This window comes from Hyla sarda, chromosome 6 (assembly GCF_029499605.1).
Source record: "Hyla sarda isolate aHylSar1 chromosome 6, aHylSar1.hap1, whole genome shotgun sequence".
Classification (NCBI taxonomy): domain Eukaryota; kingdom Metazoa; phylum Chordata; class Amphibia; order Anura; family Hylidae; genus Hyla; species Hyla sarda.
Window position 1 is genome coordinate 142,162,825 of NC_079194.1, and position 25,671 is coordinate 142,188,495.

Consider the following 25,671-nt stretch of genomic DNA (forward strand, 5'->3'; position numbering starts at 1 on the left):
CCGGAGGCGCTCTGTTCTCCTCTCGTTCGTTCTCACTTCCAGTTCCGGTTCCTCAGCTGGTGGGAAGAAGATGCCGTACGCCAACCAGCCCACCGTCCGAATCACGGAGCTTACTGATGAAAACGTTAAATTCGTGGTGGAAAACACCGACCTGGCGTAAGTGATATGTTGGCCTGAAGTGATGACCTGGCTCGTGTTGTCTTTCTTTACCCCCGGATATCACAGTGATCTCATACTCTTCTTCTCTGACCTGCAGAATAGCCAACTCCATCCGACGTGTGTTTATAGCTGAGGTGCCCACCATTGGTGAGTCATGTGACCTGCTGGTGAGGGGGGCTGCAGTCTCTGCTGTGTGTGGCTGAGGTGTCTGGGTCATACCACCTTTATACTGAAGGGAGGGAGGGTGTCTATTGCTCTAAGTATTTTCAGTCATGTGATTGCTTCTCCCTTGCCAGGTGCATTGGAATATTAGAACAGTGGTCTCCAAACTGGACCTCTATTGGTTGCAAAACTACAACTCCCAGCATGCCCGGACAGCCAACGGCTGTCCGGGCTTGCTGGGGGTTGTAGTTTTGCAACAGCTGGAGCTCCACACTTTGGAGACCACTTGACTCTACAGGGAGATGACATTTTCTCTTCTTGCAGCTATTGACTGGGTGCAGATAGACGCCAACTCCTCCGTCCTCCATGATGAATTTATAGCACACAGAGTAGGTGAGTCAGAATGGGAGACCGGTGCACAGAGATCCTTGCCCCCGTGCCCCCTTTGACCCGTCTGATTCTCTTCCGCAGGGCTTGTTCCTCTGACCAGCGATGATATTGTGGACAAGCTGCAGTACTCCAGGGTAAGAGCTCTGGTGACCGCCCAGCCGACAGACCCATTTCTATTCTTTGTGTTGTATCTATGTGCCTTACACTAACCATCAACAATTCTCCCGACAGGACTGTACATGTGATGAATTCTGCGCTGAATGTTCGGTGGAGTTCACACTTGATGTTCGGTGCCAAGAAGATCAGACCCGTCATGTTACGTCTCGCGACCTCATCTCCAACAACCACAGAGTGATTCCAGTTAGTATGCCTGTCCTCTCACATACAGGATCACTGAACATCTGCTGGCATGAGTCCGAAATCTCAGACTGCAGCCAGGACACATGATGAGCACAGCGCAGTTCCCTGCCTGTCAATTAGACAGGCGGGAGCGAGCGCTGTGCCCGCAGCACAGCTCCTGACATGGCCGGGCAGGTTAGTTCTCTCTGTATGGCACGTACAGTGCTAAACAGAGAGGAGGAGACTCGGCAGCTGCCGGCCGTGCTGTGTGCAGAGCCTCTATGCGGCGCTCCCGAGAGGGATCGCAGCATAGAGGATGAAGGGCGGAAGTGAGCCCAGGCAGGCTTCAGATTACATCGTTCCTGCCGGGCCACACCCCCTTCCTCCCTCACACATGGCAGAAGCATAAGCTGCCATGATGAATAAAGGTATTTCTAAGCTGGTTTAAGAAAAAAAAAAGGCCGGGGATAGTGTCAGCAAGAGTCAGGGACAGATGGGGGGGGGGGGGGGGGGGGAATTGGGAACAGTTTAGTTGATGACAGGTACTCGTTAACCCCCCCCCTTGCCACGGCCCCTTATGTCCACTCTGTAAGGCCAAAAGACAGAAAAGGACCATGGTTGTGGTCTGTGTGGTGTTGCCTGTAGTAGCCATTTAGATTATAGATATTGTCCCCACAATCAGCAGGGTCTGAACCCCTCCACAGTAACCTTTGTATTTCTCACTGGATTTCCACTGCATTTTTCAATAGTTTACCGGAATTTAGAACTTAGCTATAACATACCTAAAACATGCAGCTGCCATATACAAAGTGACTTTGCTGTTCCGCACGCTTATACCTGGTCTATTTTGTACACTATATGACATCACTTTACCATTACATGAACACCTCCCCTACTGTCCATGTATCTTCTATTCCTGCTTCTTGAGCCATAAAAATTCTAATGTTTGGCATTTCATTCAACTTTTTTTTTTTTTTCTTAAGGTTACATCACGGAGCAGAGACAATGATCCCAATGATTATGTGGAGCAGGATGGTGAGTTACCTAGCATAAAACAATGCAATAGAAAACAAAATCAAGGGATCTGCTACATATCTGAACCTGTTGTGTTGAACAAGCATCAACTTACAGGACAATATAGTATTACTACAGCAAGTAGTGGACTCATTGGGTGGAATGATATAGCAGTCACTGCTCCCTGGAATGGGTTTATCTTGTGACCTGGTACTGGTGTTCCTGAACTTACAGTAAAGAACAGTATAGATAGAAACTTATTTTTGTGGAAAAAGATGCAGTAGGGAACTAGTAATTGTATGATCATTAACAGTGTAAATGTAAAAAAAAATCAAATGCCAATAAAAGCTAAGTTTTGGTCACATCATGGGGAAAAAAAAAGTCCAATCAAAACAAAAATGGTGCTGATAAAAAAAAAAGAGGGGTCTGCAAATAAAATTAAAAAAAATAAAATAAAAAAAAAAAAAGCTCCAAAGAGGAGAAAAAAAGGAAAACTGCAAACTAAAAATTGGTTGTGTCCTTAAGGGGTTAAAGAGACTGCCTACTGGATTTTCAAGCTCACAAGGAGTAGGGATTTCAGTCACAAAGTAACAAGTTATACTAAATTCTATTTCACAATGCTACATATATATATATCTCTACTCAGCTCCTTCTGCTTTGTAACTTTGGTGGCTTGGGGTACTCTGCCATTAGTCTTTTTGTTTATAAAAATAAATAAATACCCTGCCAAGGCTGATGATAGAGATGAGCGAAGTTACAGTAATTCGATTCGTCACAAACTTCTCGGCTCAGCAGTTGCTGACTTTAGCCTGCATAAATGAGTTCAGCTTTCAGGTGCTCCGGTGGGCTGGAAAAGGTGGGTACAGTCCTAGGAGAGAGGCTCCAGCCCACCGGAGCACCTGAAAGCTGAACTCATTTATGCAGGCTAAAGTCAGCAACTGCCGAGCCGAGAAGTGTGTGACAAATCGAATTACTGTAACTTCGCTCATCTCTAGCTGCTGACTTTAAAAAAAAAAGAAGAAAAAAACTGAACGTACCTCCTATCACCAATGATATCTCTGTCCCAACCTCCACTGCGATCCTCTTCCTGGTTCTCTGGCCCACCAGGGGTTGCCTCTTCAGGTGTCCCGCCTTGGTCAGCGATCGGTTGAGCGGCAGTTTGACATATTAGACTGCGATGCAGAAAGAAGACCTGGGCTCCTTACATCTCACTGCCGCTATGGCTGGCCGAGGTGACTAGGCAGTGACTGGGCAGAGACTAGCTGTGCTGCAATTGACGCATCAGCCCCCAGCAGCCAGGAAGAGGATTGCAGCGGAGGCCAGGACAGCAAACCTGGAGATAGCTGGGGAGTTGTGGGAGTTTTTTTTCTTTAACACTGGCAGCCTTTTTGAGACAAACTCTGCCAGAGTACCCCTTTAAGCCAGGATTGTGCTCAGGCTTACCATAAGAAAAGGTAATGGCAAGACTGCTACAATTCAAAGGGGTACTCCGGCCCGAAGACATCTTATCCCCTATCCAAAGGATAGAGGATAAGATGTCTGATCGCAGGACCCCCGCTATCTCGCATGCAGCACCCACCTCTGGGAGCTTCATGCAGCGCTGCAGCCTCGGAGTCTGCTACTATGGGGCCGGAGTATCGTGATGTCACACCCTGCTCCCACAATGCAAGTCTATGGGAGGGGGCGTGATGGGCGCATTGCGGGGTCATAGTTGTGACCCGGCAGACTCCAAGGCTGCAGCGCTGCATGCAGCTCCCAGAGGTGGGTGCTGCATGCGATATAGCGGGGGTCCCCCGCAGTGGGATCCCTGCGATCAAACATCTTATCCCCCTATCCTTTGTATAGGGGATAAGATGTCTAAGGGTCGGAGTATCCTTTTAAGAAGTTGATCAGAATGAAGGGTGTAGGGGACATGGCTACAGGCAGTTATGCAATGAGATGCTTTGACTTTAAGCAGTGTTAATTTTTTTCTCACAGATATTCTCCTGGTGAAACTACGCAAGGGGCAAGAGCTGCGGCTTAGAGCTTACGCCAAGAAAGGGTTTGGGAAAGAACATGCCAAGTGGAACCCCACTGCTGGAGTAGCATTTGAATATGACCCTGATAATGCCCTAAGACACACAGTCTACCCCAAACCTGAGGAATGGTATGGTTGGGTGGCAATCTTTTATGGGACATTTGCAGTATAGTATAGTATTGAGCTGCAGGCATATTGCTATGAGACTGTTTACATTACTAGACTATAGGGATGTAAGAAAAAATCGATTCTCGCGATAATCGCGATTTTTTCATTTGCCGATACAGAATCGATTCAAAATATTTTTGAATCGATTCTTTTAGGGATGTGGAATTTTTATCTGCGGACGCCCGGAACAGCATGTCATGTCCTGGGCATCAGGAGATAAAAGTTCCACATTTGTGGAGCCGGGCAGGCCGGATCTGACACGGCTATGGAGCGGGCTCCGACTCGTGCCCGCTCCGTACTATGCGACCCCCGGCTGATTTCAGTAGCCGGGGGCCGCCGCTAATAGCCAGCATGCGGCAATCGCCGCGGCTGGCTATTAAAGGAGTATCCGGTGCGCACTTTTCTCATTTTATCCTACCCAGGCTGCAAAATAAAACGCACTTTATCTTACCTGCCAACGAGCCCCCGGAGCTCCGGTACAGGTGTTCGGTCCCCGGGCTGTATTCTTCTTACTTCCTGTTAGTCCGGCACGTCACATGGAGCTTCAGCCTATCACCAGCCGCAGCGATGTCCCGCCTCTGCTGGTGATAGGCTGAAGCTCCATGTGACGTGCCGGACTAACAGGAAGTAAGAAGAATACAGCCCGGGGACCGAACACCTGTACCGGAGCTCCGGGGGCTCGTTGGCAGGTAAGATAAAGTGCGTTTTATTTTATTTTGCAGCCCGGACGGGATAACATGAGAAAAGTGAGCACCGGAGTACTAGATCGCCGCTGTCAAAGCTGACAGCGGCGTCTATTGGGATCTATGAATGCTCCCAGGTGGGCGATATATCGGGATATATCGCGATGTATCGTCACCTAGACGGTATCGCGATATATCGGGATATATCGAATCGCCACACTGGTATCGCGATTCGAATCGAATCGCCAAATTCTTGGCGATTCACACCCCTACTAGACTACCATATTTTCCGGTGTATAGGACAACTTTTTAACCCAGGAAAATCTCAAAAGCCTGGTGTTGTCTTATAGGGCAGGTGCTACAGTCTAATTTTTTAATGTATTCCGCTAATTCCTGGCTATATATAATATATATATACCTCCTGCAACGTTCCTTATACATATTTAAACCTGTTTGCATGCCCACCATCCGATCGGGCGATCCACTGCTGAGGTAGCCTGAGGACTTGCCTCTCCTTCCATGCTGGCTCCAGCGCTGAGAATAAAGCCTGGCTGGATCAGGCTTTATCAATCGAGTGCAGAGCACACAGATCAATGTGGATTTATGGAACCACATTGATCTGTTTGAGGAATCAAATGATTCCCCTAAGGGGACTAAGTGTGTTTAAAAAAAAAAAAAATTATAATAAATTAAACACACACATTAACCCCTTCCATATTAAAAGTTTAAGTCACCCCCCTTTTCCAAAATTCCATATAAAAAAAATATGTGGTATCGTAAATGTCCGAACTACAAAAATATATCATTAATTAAACCGCACGGTCAGTGGCGTACGCGCAAAAAAAATTCCAAAATAGCGTATTTTTGGTCACTTTTTATACCATAGAAAGCGATCAGAAAGTCCAATCAAAACAATAATGGTACCGATAAAGACTTCAGATCACGGCGCAAAATATGAGCCCTCGTACCGCTCTGTAAGCGAATAAATTAAGTTATAGGGGTCAGAAGATGACACTTTTAAATGTATTCATTTTCATGCATGTAGTTATGATTTTTTCCAGAAGTACGACAAAATCAAACATATATATATATATATATATATATATATATATATATATATATATATATATATATATATAGTATCATTTTAATTGTATGGACCTACAGAAGATCGTGTCATATAGTCTTATACGGCGAGTATATCCCAAACTCTGTATTTTAACTGTAAAAGTTGGGGGTAGTCTTATATGCCGGAAAATATGGTATATTAAGTATTATTCATGTCTCCAATGGGTTAACAATGGTTGTGTAGCAGCTGAATGTGCCTAGCAAGAGTCTTGCTGTCCTGCACTAGCCATACAGCTGAGTCTTTGGCAAGACATGAATCCAGTGTTGGGGGATTGTTCATATACACAAATACAAATGGGACAAAAACATGCCAGACTAACTGGCAGATCACTGTGGTTTTAGTTTATTAAGAAAAATCCACAGTAAGCATGTGCGCACGTATGATTGGCCGTATGCGGCCAATTATGTAAAACACTGTTTTTCAGCTGAGGTTGACCGAAAAAATTCAGCATGATGGATCCAAAGTCTGCCATCAGTCGTTACATATAGAGATGAGCGAATTTACAGTAAATTCGATTTGTCACAAACTTCTCGGCTCGGCAGTTGATGACTTATCCTGCATAAATTAGTTCAGATTTCAGGTGCTCTCGTGGGCTGGAAAAGGTGGATACAGTCCTAGGAGACTCTTTCCTAGAAATGTATCCACCTTTTCCAGCCCACCGGAGCACCTGAAAGCTGAACTCATTTATGCAGGAAAAGTCATCAACTGCCGAGCCGAGAAGTTCGTGATAAATCGAATTTACTGTAAATTCGCTCATCTCTAGTCACATACAATGATCTGCTGATATGGCCACAATCAGCCAAATATTATGTTAGGTGTACAGCCAGCCATGTTTACACCTCCTGGATTATTTCTTCACCTCACCATATATTGCATGTATTAGAATTGCCTTCTTTTTGCTTTCAGGCCAAAAAGTGAATATTCAGAAATTGATGAAGAGGAGGCACAAGCTCCATATGATCCAAATGGAAAGCCTGAGAGGTAAATATTATTTATTTATTGTTCTTCTGTGTATGTATGTTATGTACACTGACCCCCTACATCAGTGGTCTTCAAACTGTGGCCCTCCAGATGTTGCAAAACTACAATTCCCAGCATGCCCGGACAGCCGCTGCCCTACACCTACTTATCCCCCCAGTTGTGTTTTGCAGTGTGCATGGTTCCTAAACATGTTATTGATAAGTGCCCAGGATGATTATGTATTCTTTGCTCCTTTCTCCCAGGTTCTTTTATAATGTGGAGTCGTGTGGATCTCTCCGGCCAGAGACCATTGTCCTGTCTGCTCTGTCTGGGTTAAAAAGGAAGCTCAGTGATCTACAGACACAGCTAAGCCATGAGATTCAGAATGATGTCCTCACTATTAACTGACCCTCCCCCCCCCTCTCCTTTATTTTGTAATAAACTTTCTCTTGAACTTCCCGTGTCTTTGTGGAACATTTGCCGTAGATAAATATAACAGTACAACAACACTTGGTTCTTTTTCTTTTATAGTGCAAAATGTTTTTGTTTTTTCCAGAACCCTCCCCTCCCCTTTAAGTGGCTGCACTCTCCTCGCATGAGTATGGCACTTTAGGGGCAGTTCCTGGATGGGGTGCTATCCACTGTGTCCATGGTCCTCGAATCTGGCCAGAAGGAGGCAGATTTGATCACTGTGAAGCTGATGTGGGCAGTTTTTGAGAAAATGTCCTCCTTGTAATTGGATCTGAATCTCTTCCACTGTGAGGTCCTGGAAAAAACCAAAAAATCATCATCAGAAAGGGATCCTATTTCTCCCAAAGCATGGATTAAACTTAAAGGGGTTCTCCAGTGCTTACACATCTTATCTTCTATCCAAAGGATATCTATCACGCCCCCTCCCGTAGGCTTGCATTGAGGGGCGGAGCGTGACGTCACACGCCGCCGGCCTTGTAGTCGCCCGTAATCAGACCCGGAGCGAACACGCTCCGGGGACTGATTACAAACGGGGTGCCGTGTGCATGATCACGGGGGTCCCCAGCTGCGGGACTCCCGCGATCAGGCATCTTATCCCCTATCCTTTGGATAGGGGATAAGATGTATAAGCATCGGAGAACCCCTTTAAAGGGGTACTCCGCCCCTTGACATCTTATCCCCTATCCTTTGGATAAGATGTCAGATTACGAGGGGGGGTTCCACTGCTGCGGCATCCCAGACATCTGGTGCATGGAGAAAACTTCGCTCCGTGTCGGATAACCGGCGATGCAGGGAAGAGGCTCGTGATGTCAAGGCTACACCCCCTCAATGCAAGTCTATGGGAGGGGATGTGGCCATGATGTCACGAGCCTCTGATGCTCTAAACAAAAGCTGGGTGCAGCAAGGAGATCGTGGGGGGTCCCCAGCTGCGGGACCGCCGCGATCAGACATCTTATGCCGTATCCAAAGGATAGGGGATAAGATGTCTAGGGGCGGAGTACCCCTTTAAATGACTGTAGAAGGCTTTAGGTTTAGTGCAGATAATGGAACTGAAGAAACAAATGTGGACTATAAACTCCCCCTAGGACATGTGCATGGACCCTACTCTGAATATAGGCAACACCTGACCCTACTGATCACTCACTACTGCTGGAAGACTCTGTGCTGCTTTGACCGCTAGTGATATGATGCCAGTATGCACTGCGGGGCAGCATGGAGGTGCTGGGACCAGAATGAGGTACATTTTCCACTTCTTTGTTCAGTAACTGGAAAAAATAAAAACACAAACCAATAAGGTTCTGCAGAAACAAGTATGAGACGAAGACCAGTGCCTGCATCACATTTCTACGACTGAGAAAAATTCTGATTCTTACCCGGGAACTTTTTTCCATCTCAAGAAGGAGGCTTTTGTGCTGTTCAGCCAGCGTCAGGACGGCAGTATGCACTCGCTCATAAATTTGCTGTCCTTGTAGGGTCTGGAAGGTGTAGAGTCCCTCACTGATTCCACACACCCTAAAATGCAGCACAGATTTTCAGGTGAGACACAAGCAGGGACTATTGCATCAACAAGACAGGGCAGGCTCTTCTGTTCTACTCCCATTTGAACTTTTATGAGAAAAATTTAGACTACTGCTGGCCTGTCAAAAATAGAATTCTAGCTATTGCCTGCAGAAGTCCAGACCTAAGTGCCTTGTACTGAAGGCCGCTAAAGGGGAAAGTCTCAGACAAACAACTCTGTATGTACATCTATAAAAGTATTAGCCCTACATCTCCTTATTTTTACAAAAAACATGGAAAGGCTGTCAAGGGTTGGTCAGATGTAGCCGAAATGCTGCAGATTTTCCACACTGAGTTTCCATGAGGGAAATCTGGAGGGCTGTGTTAGTAGAGAAGTAGATGCGGTAAAAAAAAAAAAAAAAAAATTTTTTTAAGACATAGACCTGTGAGGCAAATTTTACAGTATGTCAATTTTAATGCTAGATGATGTTGAGGTTTTGGATGTGAATTACCCCTTAAGGACCAGGCCAATTTTATTTTTGCGTTTGCCATATAAGGGCTTGTTTTTTGCGTGACCAATTGTACTTTGTAATTAAACCTCGTTTTACCATAAAATGTACGGCGAACCCAAAAATATTTTTAGGGAGGAAATTTAAAATCCACAATTTTGCACATTTTGGAGGGTTTCATTTTCACACTGTACACTTTACAGTAAAAATGACATAGGTTCTTTATTCTGTGGGTCAATACGATTAAAATGATACCCATGGCTAGATACTTTGATATTTTTGTACTGCTTAAAAAAAAAATCAAGCTTTTTGTACAAGATCAGAAATCTAAAATCGCCCTATTTTGACCACCTATAACTTTTTCATTTTTCCGTATATAGGGCAGTATGAGGGCTAATTTTTTTTTGCGCCGTAATCTGTACTTTTTATCGATACCACATTTGCATATATAAAACTTTCCGATCATTTATTAAATTTTTTGGGGAATAAAATGTGACTAAAAAGCAGCATTTATATTTTTTACGTTTACGCCGTTCACCGTACGGGATCATTAACATATTTTGATCGGACATTTACGCATGCGGCAATACCAAATATGTTTATATAAAAAAATGTTACGCTTTTTGGGGGTAAATTGGAAAAACTGACAATTTTTATTGGGGATGGGGATTTTTTACTTTTCAAATTTTTTATTTTTTACACTTTTTATGTCCCCATAGGGGACTATCTACAGCAATTATTTGATTGCTAATACTATTCAGTGCTATGTATAGGACATAGCACTGATCAGTGTTATCGGTGATCTTCTGCTCTGGTCTACTCAATCTCAGATGCCGGGAGACGGACGGAGGCAGGTGAGGGGACCTCCGTCCGCCATTACAGATGATCGGATCCCAGTGGCAGCGCTGCGGGCGATCCGATCATCTATTTTAACATGCGCACTGCCGCAGATGCCGTGATCTGTATTGATCATGGTATCTGAGGGGTTAATGGCAGACATCCGCGTGATCGCGGATGTTGGCCATTACCGGCGGTACGGCAGATTTTGGCACAGATTCTGAAATCATTGCCAATTTCTGCAGTGGAAAATTTGCACAATTTCCGCTACATGTAGCTCTACCCTGAACAGCTTTGAAAATCCTGAGTAAAAACTTCACACAGGAATTCTTAATGAATTGCTTCTAACTATGCACCAGGCAGCACCTACAGTCAGGGCCGTAAAAGTTGGCACCCCTGAAATTTTTCAAGGAAATGAAGTATTTCTCACAGAAAAGGATTGCAGTAACACATTTTGCTATACACATGTTTATTCCCTTTGTGTGTGTTGGAAATAAACCAAAGAAGGGAGGAAAAAAAGCAAATAGGACATAATGTCACACCAAACTCCAAAAATGGGCTGGACAAAATTATTGGCACCCTTTCAAAATTGTGGATGAATAAGATTGTTTCAGGCATGTGATGCTCCTTTAAACTTACCTGGGGCAAGTGACAGGTGTGGGCAATATAAAAATCACACCTGAAAGCAGATAAAAAGGAGAGAAGTTCACTTAGTCTTTGCATTGTGTGTGCCACACTAAGCATGGACAACATAAAGAGGAGAAGAGAACTGTCTGAGGACTTGAGAACTAAAATTGTGGAAAAATACCAACAATTTCAAGGTTACACGTCCATCTTCAGAGATCTAGATTTGCCTTTGTCCACAGTGCGCAACATTATCAAGGAGTTTGCAACCCATGGCACTGTAGCTAATCTCCCTGGGCTTGGACGGAAGAGAAAAATTTATGAAAGGTGTCAACGTACGATAGTCCGTATGGTGGATAAGCAGCCCCAAACAAGTTCCAAAGATATTCAAGCTGTCCTGCAGGCTCAGGGAGCATCAGTGTCAGCACGAACTATCCGTCGACATTTAAATGAAATGAAACGCTATGGTAGGGACCCAGGAGGACCCCACTGCTGACACAGAGACATAAAAAAGCAAGACTACATTTTGACAAAATGAACTTGAGTAAGCCAAAATCCTTCTGGGAAAACGTCTCGTGGACAGATGAGACCAAGATAGAGCTTTTTGGTAAAGCATATCATTCTACTGTTTACCGAAAATGGAACGAGGCCTACAAAGAAAAGAAAACAGTACCTACAGTGAAATATGGTGGAGGTTCGTTTTGGGGCTGCTTTGCTGCCTCTGGCACTGGGGGCCTTGAATGTGTGCAAGGCATCATGAAATCTGAGGATTACCAACGGATTTTGGGTCGCACTGTACAGCCCAGTGTCAGAAAGCTGGGTTTGCGTCCGAAATCTTAGGTCTTCCAGCAGGACAATGACCCCAAACATATGTAAAAAAGCACCCAGAAATGGATGGCAACAAAGTGCTGGAGAGTTCTGAAGTGGCCAGCAATGAGTCCAGATCTAAATCCCATTGATCACCTGTGGAGAGATCTTAAAATTGCTGTTGGGAAAAGGCGCCCTTCCAATAAGAGAGACCTGGAGCAGTTTGTAAAGGAAGAGTGGCCCAACATTCCGGCTGAGAGGTGTAAGAAGCTTATTGACGGTTATAGAAAGTGACTGATTTCAGTTATATTTTCCAAAGGGTGTGCATCCAAATATTAAGTTAAGGGTGTCAATAATTTTCTCCAGCCCATTTTTGGAGTTTGGTGTGACATTATGTCCAATTTGCTTTTTTTTCCAATACACACAAAAGGAATAAACATGTGAATAGCAAGACGTGTTACTGCAATCCTTTTCTGTGAGAAATACTTTTTCTTGAACAATTTCAGGGGTGCCAACATTTACGGCCATGACTGTATCAGCTTATCTTTTTCAACTTCCTACTGTTAAGTCTGTTTCTATGTGTCTGCCCCCCAGTATTCACTGCTATGTGTTGGAATATAATATCTCAACAATTTGTCTTGCGTGGGACTATGGGAGATGACTAGAAAGCAAGAGTCTGGGATATTGTAAGGTGAAGCTATTGCTGTCCATCACCTGTACATTAAGCAGAAGATGATTCTGAATATAACAGCTCATCCTATAACACCACCGTTTATTTTCATTGCCATATACTCACCGTTCTGCCTCAAAAGTGAATCGGGAAGAGTCACTTCCATATCTTCTTAGGGCACAGAGGGGCCAGGACAGAAGCTTGGTACGAGGATTGTGGGGATCCCAGAGGTAGAGATTTTCTTCTGTTACTTGCATCTTGCACTCTCCATACACATCCAGGTTGGAAGTAGGCAGCAAGAAGACGTTGAAGCGTTCTGACAAGTTGCATAGAATCAGTAAATTCAGCTTGTCTCATCAGTTTGGACCTTTTATATCCCCCATCCCCCTCTGCTTTAATCATGGGGCTCTACAGCTATATACTGAATGTACACAATTCTTAAAAGGGCACTCTAGTGGAAAACACATTTTTCAAAATCAACTGATGCCAAAAAGTTAAACAGATTTGTAAATGACTTCTATTTAATAATCTTAATCCTTCCAGTACTTATCAGCTGCTGTATAATACAGAGGAAGTTCTTTTCTTTTTGAATTTCTTTTCTGTCCGTCCACAGTGCTTTCTGCTGATACCTCTGTCCGTGTCAGGAACTGCAAACCTTGGCTACTCTGGACACGGACAGAGGTGTCAGCAGAGAGCACTGTGGTCAGGCAGAAAAGAACAATTCAGCTTCCTGTAGAACATACAGCAACTGGGAAGTACTGAAAGGATTAAGATTTTTTAAATATAAGTTATTTACAAATCTGTTGAACTTTTTGGCACCAGATGATTTTAAGAAATCTGTTTTCCATTGGAGTACCCCTTTAAATTTGGTCTAGAGCTGATGTCAAGCAGACCAGTGGATTACATGAATTCCCAAACTCTGAGCACTCTCTGCCTCTCTGTTTGTTTGTTTTTTTAGCCAAGGCAAGTGCTCTCTATCACCCAAAGTGCAAGAAAAAGTGCAAATGTGTCACACTAAAAAAACGTGTACAAAGGATGCGGTCTATCGTTAAGCCTTTCTCCAACAGGAGAAAGGCCCCCCAACAAACCTACCCTTCACATCCGGGCCAAAAGGCACCTGCAAGGGTCCAGGTTCAATGCCCCTTTTCGCCGAAGCTACTAAGGGGCCAAAAAGGCTCCTGGCTTCAACGTAGGCGTTAATCAAGGTATAAGCCAAGGAGCCGTATACTGATGGCATAATGACCGAAGCCAAGATTCCCAGGGGTTGCAGGGAGGTGAGGAACCTAATGGCCCCACACACCTCCCCTAGACTGCCAGGAGGGACACCCAGAAGGGCTACCACATCCTGACAATCCTGTGTACAAAAACAGACACATAAAAGTGTCACAGTGACATACAAAAAATAATAAATAAGTGGACGAGTGCAGATATACTGCCCGGTCATCCGGCCCTGATCCTAGCCCTGTTACCTGTCTGTTCACTCTGCACTCCTGGAGTCAGTAGGTCTGGCTCTCCGAGATTGCAGTCATTTACTTGTGTGCCTGGACAGTCCATGGATAGCACCTTGAACCACTCTTCAGCTTCCAGCTCTAGAATGGAAAGCAAAACAGACCCGCACAATGCATTATGGAGGAGATGAACACCCTGAGGACTAGAGATGAGCGAACTTACAGTAAATTTGATTCGTCACGAACTTCTCAGCTCGGCAGTTGATGACTTATCCTGCATAAATGAGTTCAGCTTTCAGGTGCTCCCGTGGGCTGGAAAAGGTGGATACATTCCTAGGAGACTCTTTCCTAGGACTGTATCCACCTTTTCCAGTCCACCGGAGCACCTGAAAGCTGAACTAATTTATGCAGGATAAGTCATCAACTGCCGAGCCGAGAAGTTCGTGACGAATCGAATTTACTGTAAGTTCGCTCATCTCTACTGAGGACCAATGGTTGGTATTCTGTAGAACAGTGTTTCCCAATCAGGGTGCCTCCAGATGTTGCAAAACTACAACTCCCAGCATGCCCGGACAGCCAACGGCTGTCCGGGCATGCTGGGAGCTGTAGTTTTGCAGCAGCTGGAGGCACCATGGTTGGGAAACAATGCTGTAGAAGATGAATTGTCCAAATTCAGAGCCTCAGTTCTGTTTCAAGCTCACCTGAATCACAAGTAAAGGTGCGGGCTAGATCATCACAGAAAATAATGGCCACCGCTTGTCTCTTAGTTTCCTTAGGAAGCCGCATAATGCATTTAACATTACTGATCTCCATCACCTGGGGAAAAAAAACAACAGAGCTGGGTCCAGTTAGAACAATTTGTGCTATTGGGTGGAATTTCTGCTGGAGTCCAAAGCTTCTGCACGGAGCCTACAGCATATGTATGGATAAGAGCAATTCATCTCATGATACGGCATGTCAAATGCTCAATGACCCCTCAACACTATTTAACACCAGAGAGAATGAGCAGTGGTTTTATCGTCTGCAGCAACTGCATTTGGCTGTATATCATGGGCAACACTGAACCTGATGCCATAAGAGACTGTAGGGGTGCTGAATATTTTCTGCTCGAATCAGGTATAGATGCTGTCTCTGGCAATCCCACCTGCTGATAGGATGAGGATCTGTCCCGTTTCTGGCACAAAATAAGTTGGTTTTAGAAGGAATGAACCGTATGTGCCGTTGTATCAGTGCCTCTACCCTGCATTGTCTCCTACACTGTATGGCCAGTTTATTAGGCACGCCTGTCCTTTCATGATAGGAGCTTCCTTGTATGTAACTTAGACATGTGACCTTGCAATGCAAAATAAAATCAAGTGAGAAAGTTTTCTGTGTATTGGTGTGAATCCACATCTGAATGAGAAACTTTAGTCATTTAAGAAAAGATTGAACAAGGCTTGGTCACGGTGCTAGACTAGCCAGGGCCAAGGCTTCACAGACTGCCAGTCGTATCGGTTTTCTTGTACAATGGTATCAAGGGTCTATCAAGAAAGGAGTGGTCAAAGGAAAACATCCAGTGGATGTAAAAAACTCAATGACAAAAGGGGTCCGAGAGGAATCAAGAACTGTTTTGGTTGAAATGCTGCCAGACAAAACACTGTTGATCCATGTGCCTGCAGCTGTTGAAAAACATGCAACTCCCAGTATGCTGTCCGGGCATGCAGGGGGTTGTAGTTTTGCAACAGCTGGAGGCACACAGATTGGAAAACGCTGAACTAACATGTCTGAGCCCACACCTTGTTATTCCTTAGCATGGATTGGCTATAACGGCAGACGACCAGTCCAAGTACAATTGCTGTTGTAGTGACACAACGTTCTGGTCAGATGATGCTGCTGCTGACAAGGGGGCTCAGAATCTGGCACAAGCAGATTAATCAATTGATCCTTCGTGTCGGGTGTCAACAGTCCAGGCTGGTGGAGTTGGTGTAAATGTGTAGGTAATGCTTTTAAAAACTGGCTCAGCAATCCTGGGTTGACCTCTATGTAGAATATGCAACCAAAATTTGACAATGTTAGCCAACCCACAGAGGTTCGAAGGCTAAGTTTCTATTTTTTTTTTGGAAAAACGCCAATTCTGCCTCATGGCGTTTTTTTGGGCCAAAAAACGCTGCGGCCAGATGTTAGCTGTAAATCTATGAGAAATCACAAAATTCTTTTTCCACTTTGCGTTTTTCAGTTTGGCGTTTTTTTTATCCTTTTGGCGTTTTTTCACTCTTTATTGGCGTTTTTCAGCTCCTTGGCGGTTTTGCAAAATCGCAGCATGTTGAGCCACTTGTATTTTTTTCCCTGAAATCGTGGCGTTTTTCTCCCATAGAAGTCTAAACGCCATGTGGGTTTAAATTTTGGCATTTTTTCAGGCGGTTTTTATTCTCTTTTGGACTCATTCATATTTCCCTCTGAGAGCTGTGATTGGCTGCAACCATCCAGCCAATCCCCACTCTGGGCGGAAAATATGAATGAATGATGTTCTATTCACATCACTGGCCGGAGTATAATGCAGAGATGTGAGCGCTGTATAGAGCCGCTCCGCATCTCTGCTATATTATGGACGATCGCATCAGGCAATATGTCTATTAGTACAGGTACTACTACTTCCATAATGGAACAGTGTGTTCTATGCTGGGAGTAGTAGTACTACCTAAAACATTTCAAAAAAGAGAGGAAAAAAAAGTGAAACACACACACACACACACACACTTTATGAAAATTTGAGTATAAAAAATATAAATTTAGTTAAATAAAAAAAATTTCCATCACTACTGCATCCTTTTTTTATTTTTTTTTTTGGTACCCAACAAATTTTGGGTGACAAAAAAAAAAAACGCCAAAGGGGCCAAAAATGCAATTTCCACACAAATGAAAAAACACCAGAAAAAAAGCCAGATGCAGGATATTACACTGGAGTTTTTTCTTGCCTTTTTTTTTTCAAACCAAAAAAACTCAGGACAAAAAACCAAGTAGAAACTTAGCCTAGGAGTAGGAAATTGATACACTTTGTGGACGAGGACCAAATAGAACCCCTGAGGAAGTCGCCAGGAGACAACATAACACATAGGGTTTTCCAGTGAGGTGCTTATCCAGCATGTACACAATCTATCCATCTGGTCCTCGTCCACAAAGTGTATCAGATTCCCACTTTGAGCGACTGTATGTATTTTAGGCTGATTGTACTTGATTTGTGTATTGCTAGATGTGAGATACATGTAGATATATGTAGGCTGGCTAACAATGTCTGATTTTGGTTGCATATTTTATGTTTGTTTAGGACCAGAGGTGTATTTAATTGAGTGATTTGTGGGTGAGCGCAACTTGGAAGGGGTCCATACCTCCCCTTGTTAGGTTCTGGAGTCAGCTCAGGATTGCTGAGCCATATTTAAATTGTTTTTAAAGAGTACCTGTCATCAAACCATATTTTCTAAACTAACTAAAAATATATTCACTAACTACTCCTAACACCCCTCCTGCCCCTAATAAAAAATGTCCGAGTTTAAACAAAATCTGTATCATACCTTTCCCCCTGCTCACATTGTGTGAGCTCCCAGCAGGAGAAAGTGGGTGTTCCTCAGCAGGCGCAACATCACTGAAGCCTGTGAGAGCTGTGCCTCACCATGCCTGCATGCACTTCATGACTTTGGTCTCCTGCCAAACTAACTGTTTGACTTGCAGCAGGGAACAGAACAGAGCCACCTAGTGGCTGTTTTTTCAATCCCATTAAAAACATATAAAAGGTTGAGAATTTTAATGGCAAGTAAATAGCAAAGTGTCTTAGAATTACATAAGGAACAATATATTACAAATTTAGTTTGGTGATAGGTACTCTTTAAGAAGTTGTCCTTTATTGGGATTAATCGAAATTAAAGGGGATAAGAAAGCAATGATATTGAAGTTATTAAAGGGGTATTCCAGGCCAAAACTTTTTTTTATATATCAACTGGCCCTGGAAAGTTAAACAGATTTGTAAATTACTTTGATTAAAAAAAAATCTTAATCCTTCCAATAGTTATTAGCTTCTGAAGTTGAGTTGTTGTTTTCTGTCTAACTGCTCTCTGATGACTCACGTCCCGGGAGCTGTGCAGTTCCTATGGGTATATTTTCCCATATTTTCCCATCATGCACAGCTCCCGGGACATGACATCATCAATGAGCAGTTAGGCAGAAAACTTCAGAAGCTAATAACTATTGGAAGGATTAAGATTTTTTAATAGAAGTAATTTACAAATCTGTTTAACTTTCCGGAGCCAGTTGATATATATAAAAACATTTTTTTGCCTGGAATACCCCTTTAAGGCTTGCTAGAATTGTCATATTAAGGAAATGGATAGGCAGGGCTCCTCCATCGATACAAGAGTGGATAGCATTAGTGAACAAAGTTAAAATGTAAGAAGAGATTGGATGTAGGGGGAAGGAGAGAGAGGAAAGAGCTGGAAATATTGGGAGATATGAGGAATACTGTAATATACATATTGGGAGTCATGAGTAGACTTGTTATATATGACGGGGTTGTATTGCTCAATATACAAGATGGAATCAGAAAACAATGCAGATTTGGTGGTGCCAGGCTGTGTGGGGTGGGGAGGTGGGGGGTAGAGGAGAGGGAGGAAGGGGGGAGGGGTTGCATGGTATGTGATAAAATAATTTCTATCATATCTTGTGGTTTAATGTAATTTTGGGGGGGAAAAAAAAAAAAATATATATATATATGTAATATAAAGAAGTTGCCCTTATGTACATATATGTGATGTTTTGGTGTAAATAATTTTTTTTTTAAATCTTCTCAAATATATGTATATGTGTTCGCCATTTCTAGTGTTTCCTTTACTTTTGGATTTCCCAGGGTCCCGATAACTGTGAAGAATGATAAAATGGGTTTATCCAAGCATTGAGAATAACTAAATTCATCCCTTCACCGTAGCTGTTTACCCTAAGGGAGGACACTTTCATCAGGACAATGCACCATACAAACAGGGGTTTATAGCCATGGTTCCAGGAACATGACAGCAAGATGTCCCTGATTCCCTGATCTCCATAGTAAACCTGAAGTTCTGAATGCCAAAAAAGGTTCAACATGCCACTAGATTGGTGTCTCTAATAAAGTGGCCATTAAGAGTAGAAGAAATCTATATATATACCGTATATACTCGAGTATAAGCCGAGTTTTTCAGCACGATTTTTCGTGCTGAAAACACCCCCCTCGGCTTATACTCGAGTGAACTCCCCCACCCGCAGTGGTCTTCAACCTGCGGACTTCCAGAGGTTTCAAAACTACAACTCCCAGCAAGCCAGGGCAGCCATCGGCTGTCCGGGCTTGCTGGGAGTTGTAGTTTTGAAACCTCCGGAGGTCCGCAGGTTGAAGACCACTGCGGCCTTCAACATCATCCAGCCCCCTCTCACCCCCTTTAGTTCTGAGTACTCACCTCCGCTCGGCGCTGGTCCGGTCCTGCAGGGCTGTCCGGTAAGGAGGTGGTCCGGTGAGGAGGTGGTCCGGGCTGCTATCTTCACCGGGGAGGCCTCTTCTAAGCGCTTCGGGCCCGGCCTCAGAATAGTCACGTTGCCTTGACAACGACGCAGATGCGTCATTGTCAAGGCAACGGCTCTATTCCGGGCCGGAAGCGCGGAGAAGAGGCGCCCCCGGTGAAGATAGCAGCCCGGACCACCTCCTCACCGGACCACCTCCTTACCGGACAGCCCTGCAGGACCGGACCAGCGCCGAGCGGAGGTGAGTACTCAGAACTAAAGGGGGTGAGAGGGGGCTGGATGATGTTGAAGGCCGCAGTGGTCTTCAACCTGCGGACCTCCGGAGGTTTCAAAACTACAACTCCCAGCAAGCCCGGACAGCCGATGGCTGCCCGGGCTTGCTGGGAGTTGTAGTTTTGAAACCTCTGGAGGTCCGCATGTTGAAGGCCGCAGTGGTCTTCAACCTGCGGACCTCCGGAGGTTTCAAAACTACAACTCCCAGCAAGCCCGGACAGCCGATGGCTGCCCGGGCTTGCTGGGAGTTGTAGTTTTGAAACCTCTGGAGGTCCGCAGGTTGAAGACCACTGAGGGCGAATGATGAGAAGAGGATGATGAAGGGGGGGGGGTGTGGGGATGATGAAGGGGGGTGGGGATGATGAAGGGGGGGGGTGTGGGATGATTACAAGGGGATGATGAAGGGGGGATGTGTGGGATAAGGGGATGTGTGGGATGATGACAAGGGGATGATGAAGGGGGGATGTGTGGGATAAGGGGATGTGTGGGATGATGACAAGGGGATGATGAAGGGGGGATGTGTGGGATAAGGGGATGTGTGGGATGATGACAAGGGGATGATGAAGGGGGGATGTGTGGGATGATAAGGGGATGTGTGGGATGATGACAAGGGGATGATGAAGGGGGGATGTGTGGGATGATAAGGGGATGTGTGGGATGATGACAAGGGGATGATGAGGATGTTAATGACGGGTCTGGATGATGACAGGGGGGGATGAGGTATTTCCCACCCTAGGCTTATACTCGAGTCAATAACTTTTCCTGGGATTTTGGGTTGAAATTAGGGGTCTCGGCTTATACTCGGGTCGGCTTATACTCGAGTATATACGGTATATAAAACTCAACGTGTGTGTCTGTCATGTATGTATGTATGTATGTATGTATGTGTGTATGTTCTACAAAAACTTCCAAACGGCTAAAGATATTAACATGAAACTTGGCACACATGTTACTTATATGTCAACAACAAACATAGGATAGGTAATTTAACCCTTACTCACCCCCATTTGCCAGGGGCAGGGTTTTTGTTTAAAGTCCCATACAAGTCAATGGGAAATACATGTTACTGCATAACTTCCAAACGGCTGGAGATATTTCCATAATACTTGGTCACATGTTACTTATATGTCCACTTAAAATATAGGATAGTGGATAGTTAATTTAACCCTTAACTACCCCCATTTGTGAGGGTCGGGGTTTTTGCTTAAAGTCCCATGCAAATTGATGGGAAATGTATGTTCCCACATAACTTCTGTACGGCTGGAGATAATCAATACATGATACACATATTACAGGTCGGGATAGGAGGTCGGGATAGGAGGACGGGATGGTCGGGATAGGAGGTTGAGTTAGGAGGTCGAGATAGGAGGACGGGATAGGAGGTCAAGATAGGAGGACGGGATAGGAGCACGGGATAGAAGGTCGAGAAAGGAGGTCGGGATAGGAGGACAGGATAGGAGGTCTGGATAGGAGGACAGGATAGGAGGTCTGGATAGGAGGACAGGATAGGAGGTCTGGATAGGAGGTTGAGATAGGAGGACGGGATAGGAGGTCGAGATAGGAGGACGGGATAGGAGGACGGGATAGGGGGACGGGATAGGGGGACGGGATAGGAGGTTGAGATATGAGGACGGGATAGGGGGTCACGATTGGAGGACGGGATAGGAGGTCGAGATAAGAGGTCGGGATAGGAGGTCGGGATAGGAGGACCGGAATAGGAGGACCGGGATAGTAGGACGGGATAGGAGGACGGGATAGGAGGACCGGGATAGGAGGTTGGATATGAGGACATGATATGGGGTTGGGATATGACAACAATATATGGGGATGGGATTTGAAGTCAAAAGCTTCCTCCTTTGTTGATTTTCCTCCCCAACAAGGATGAGGAAGGAAAAACCGGGCAACGCCGGGTACTCAGCTAGTGTTCTATAAAAAAAAAAAAAAAACTGAAGGCGATGGGAGAGTCAATGAAAAATGAGAACAATCCTTAACCAGAGCCACTTATTACGTAGTTAGAGAAGCTAAATGAGGGGCTCTGAGCAGGAGTTCTCTCCCTCACCTTAGGGGACATGCGCAGGAGGACTGACCTCTCGTCCGGATACTTTTCCAGTCTCCAGGGTCCCTTACTGGAGGATTTTCTGAGCACCAGCCAGCAGCGGCGGTAAATCTGCAGATGAAAGGGTCACAAGTTAAACTGATTTTGTTACTTAGAATTATGGCAGCCAGGAGAAGAAAGAAGCCACGCACCATTGAGAAGAGATCCCAAGTCAAGATGGCAGCGGTGTTTGTCTATTAGGTCTATCTCTCTCATTTAAAAAAAAATGGACAGTAGAAAACACTGACACAGTGATGCCATCCTGCTATTTGCTCAGGACTCCAGGGATTGCAGTGTTTATAAGAGGATAATGTAGTAGAGGCAGTGTAGAAAGGGGCACCACTACACCAGGCCACAACTGGATGTTCTGTCACCAACTGTTTAGAACAGACAACATGTGATCCCCTTACCTTGACTTCATCTCAACAAGCCCCCTACCATGGGAAGAACAAGCAAAACTAGTCACTGCACTTATCTACTTCTTTCATTTACATCTGCACTAACTGCTGCTTGAATCCCAGTGCTCTGAATTTCTCACTTTGATCTCAATGCTCTGCATCCACTGCTCAGAGAATCATCCAGGATCACTGAACAACCTGAACCTGACCAGATCTGAATATACAGGATATGAGATCCACCATGCTACACGAGCCACTTACCCTCTGCAGCTCAATGTTGATTATGTGCAACAGTAAGGCTAGGTTCACACTGCGGAATCTCGGGGCAGCAAATGTCCGCCCAGAGATTCCGAGTGCGGCCAGCGTCAATTGAATCAGTCAGTGCGAGGACCACACGGACACTGCAGTCTCCAATAGACTGCAATGTGTTCCGCAAGTCTTTCCGCCTGAAGAATGAGCAACGCCATTCCTCAGGCAGAAATTTCCAAGCGGATTTTCCGTTCACAAATTCTGAAGTGTGAATATGTGAATGGAAACCCTTTCATTATAATATACATTTTAGCAAGCAGAATTTCAAAGCGGAATTGCAGGCGGAAATTCCGTTGTGTGAACTTAGCCTAACAAGTCGATCACTTGTTGCTGATCCTTCAAACATAGAAGAACTCACTACTGATCGCTAGAAAATGAGAATTAGGCTGCATTCACACCACATTTTTGCAATACAGTTCCCGTATATGTTTTCAATTTGAAAACCATACGGAACCGTATTGAAAACCGTATGCATTGACTCTCCATTGAAAACCATATGCCAAACGATGCATCCGGTTGCATACGTTTTGCATCCTGTACAGTTTTGTCAGCTTTTTTCCCCGTACCCAAAACCGTAGCCTATAACTGTTTTTGGTCCAGGTGAAAGACCGTATTGAAAAGTATACGTTTTTTATTAACATGGGAGTCAATGGGAACCATACAGAACTGTATGTGCATCTGGTTCCATCCGGTTTTTACCATACGGTTTTTGACTTTGCAGTTTTTTTTCGTAGAATTTCAATCAAACAAGTGAAACTTTATTCATAATGAAGTGAAAAGTTAAAAATGTATCCTTTTTTTCTTAAAAAATGGATGCAACCGGACATAATTTTTCAAACCGTATTGTGATAAAAATTTGTACACACATTTTGATACAGGTTAGTCAGGTTTTTATACAGGAACTGTACTGCAAAAACGTAGTGTGAACCCAGCCTTACTGCTGATTCATGACACACAGGAGAACTCACTACTGAATGCTAGAAAATGAGAATTACTGCTGATCCATGACACACAGGAGAACTGATCACTCGCACGCAAAGTTCAATGCTCATTCCCCACATAGAATTAGCTGCTGATCCCTGAAACATAGAAGCACTCACTGCAGATCACTAACTCATAGAAGAATTGACTGCTGATTCCAGACACACATCATTTTCTCCTGGTCTCTCACACATGGGGGGAGGGGAATTTATCATTAGATAGACTATAATTTTGCTGTTGTATTTAGTCTAAATTTATAGCAATGACTTTTTTGTGACTAATGGAAGAACTTGCTGCGGATCCCTGGCACATACAACAGAATGATTGTGCAGCTGTCAATCCCTCAAACCTAAAAGTTGCTGCTGATGCTTCACACACAGAATTTACTGCTGAGCTCTTAGGCTATGTTCACACCTTGGAATTTCCATTCGGAATTCCGCATTGAAGTTCTGCAGAGATTCCACAGCAGCAGAGTCCCATTGAATTCAACAGGATTCTGCTGCGCTGTGTACACTTCGGAATTTTCATGCTTGATGTTTCTGGCACGGAAATTTCGATTTCCGTGTCCGTAGATAGAATGAACTGTCCATTATTTCTGCGGACTCCGCACAGAATGGATAGCCATGAGACAGCACATTCCCATGCGGTCCTAGCGACCTTCATGTTATGTCTGTGAAATGTCCGTACAGAGATTTTCCGTACTGACATTCCGACATGTGAACATGGCCTTAAACATAGAACTCCTTGCTAATCCTTGATACAGAAGGACTTGCTGCTGATCCTTTTACACATAAAAGTCACTGCTGATCTCTCGCATACAGAACCCGCTGCTGACCTCTTACATTTAGGACTTTCTGTTGACTCCCACAGAAAGATAACATTTGCTCTTGATTCTGTAATTGAAATACTCACAGCACACTACAAAAGAGAAGACAGAATACAAAAGTAACAAATTCAAAAGTAATACGGATTAGTAGGGATTGTATGACAATAGTACATGTATAAATACGGATTACAAGGATTGTATCACTGCACAGTATATGCAGTAATACGGATTAGTAGGGATTGTATGACTATAGTACATGCATAAATACGGATTACAAGGATTGTATCACTGCACAGTATATGGAGAAATACGGATTAGTAGGGATTGTATGACTATAGTACATGCATAAATACGGATTACAAGGATTGTATCACTGCACAGTATATGCAGTAATACGGATTAGTAGGGATTGTATGACTATAGTACATGCATAAATTCGGATTACAAGGATTGTATCCCTGCACAGTATATGCAGTAATACGGATTAGTAGGGATTGTATGACTATAGTACATGCATAAATACGGATTACAAGGATTGTATCCCTGCACAGTATATGCAGTAATACGGATTGGTAGGGTTTGTATGACTATAGTACATGCATAAATACGGATTACAAGGATTGTATCACTGCACAGTATATGCAGTAATACGGATTAGTAGGGATTGTATGACTATAGTACATGCATAAATACGGATTACAAGGATTGTATCCCTGCACAGTATATGCAGTAATACGGATTAGTAGGGATTGTATGACTATAGTACATGCATAAATACGGATTACAAGGATTGTATCCCTGCACAGTATATGCAGTAATACGGATTAGTATGGATTGTATGACTATAGTACATGCATAAATACGGATTACAAGGATTGTATCACTGCACAGTATATGCAGTAATACGGATTAGTAGGGATTGTATGACTATAGTACATGCATAAATACGGATTACAAGGATTGTATCACTGCACAGTATATGCAGTAATACGGATTAGTAGGGATTGTATGACTATAGTACATGCATAAATACGGATTACAAGGATTGTATCCCTGCACAGTATATGCAGTAATACGGATTGGTAGGGATTATATGACTATAGTACATGCATAAATACGGATTACAAGGATTGTATCACTGCACAGTATATGCAGTAATACGGATTGGTAGGGATTGTATCCCTGCACATTAAATTCAATAATATAGATTAGGAACGATTGTATCCCTGCAAATTAAATGCAATAATATGGATTGGTAAGGATTTATATCAATGCACAGTACATGCAATAATAGGGATTAGTAAAGTTTGTATTACTATATAGTACATGTCATAGGGATTAGTAAGGATTACATCACGGTACAGTACACACAGTAATAGGGATTAAGGATT

General features: G+C 43.9%; 2 protein-coding genes across 6 annotated transcripts in view; one reads left to right on the plus strand and one right to left on the minus strand.

The window, feature by feature from the left end:
• Positions 1-2: 2 nt before the first annotated feature.
• Positions 3-7,475, plus strand: POLR2C (RNA polymerase II subunit C). Its single transcript, XM_056525343.1, has 9 exons — positions 3-156; positions 257-306; positions 646-714; positions 793-845; positions 943-1,071; positions 2,034-2,085; positions 4,042-4,210; positions 6,968-7,042; positions 7,285-7,475. Exons 1-9 carry the CDS (start codon positions 71-73, stop codon positions 7,427-7,429), a joined length of 828 nt encoding a protein of 275 aa, XP_056381318.1. The 5' UTR covers positions 3-70; the 3' UTR covers positions 7,430-7,475.
• Positions 7,476-7,530: 55 nt separating this feature from the next.
• The window catches only part of DOK4 (docking protein 4), a 41,216-nt gene continuing 23,075 nt past the window's right edge, over positions 7,531-25,671 (minus strand). For 2 of the 5 annotated variants that reach the window (XM_056525338.1, XM_056525340.1), the window contains exons 2-8: positions 21,731-21,838; positions 14,586-14,700; positions 13,906-14,025; positions 12,563-12,752; positions 8,866-9,004; positions 8,637-8,757; positions 7,531-7,787 (exon numbers count right to left, since the gene is read on the minus strand). In XM_056525338.1, coding sequence (XP_056381313.1) covers positions 7,708-7,787; positions 8,637-8,757; positions 8,866-9,004; positions 12,563-12,752; positions 13,906-14,025; positions 14,586-14,700; positions 21,731-21,838 — 873 coding nt within the window. In that variant the 3' untranslated portion in view covers positions 7,531-7,707. The remainder of the gene's footprint in view (positions 7,788-8,636; positions 8,758-8,865; positions 9,005-12,562; positions 12,753-13,905; positions 14,026-14,585; positions 14,701-21,730; positions 21,839-25,671) is intronic. The other 3 variants (XM_056525342.1, XM_056525341.1, XM_056525339.1) reach the window with 2 other exon arrangements.

Bases quoted from the DNA above. Each gene is read 5' to 3' on its own strand.
- POLR2C (XM_056525343.1), top strand. From the start codon at position 71: ATGCCGTACGCCAACCAGCCCACCGTCCGAATCACGGAGCTTACTGAT. The intron at 715-792 runs GTGAGTCAGAAT...TCTCTTCCGCAG, and splicing joins ATTTATAGCACACAGAGTAG to GGCTTGTTCCTCTGACCAGC. The intron at 846-942 runs GTAAGAGCTCTG...TTCTCCCGACAG, and splicing joins ACAAGCTGCAGTACTCCAGG to GACTGTACATGTGATGAATT.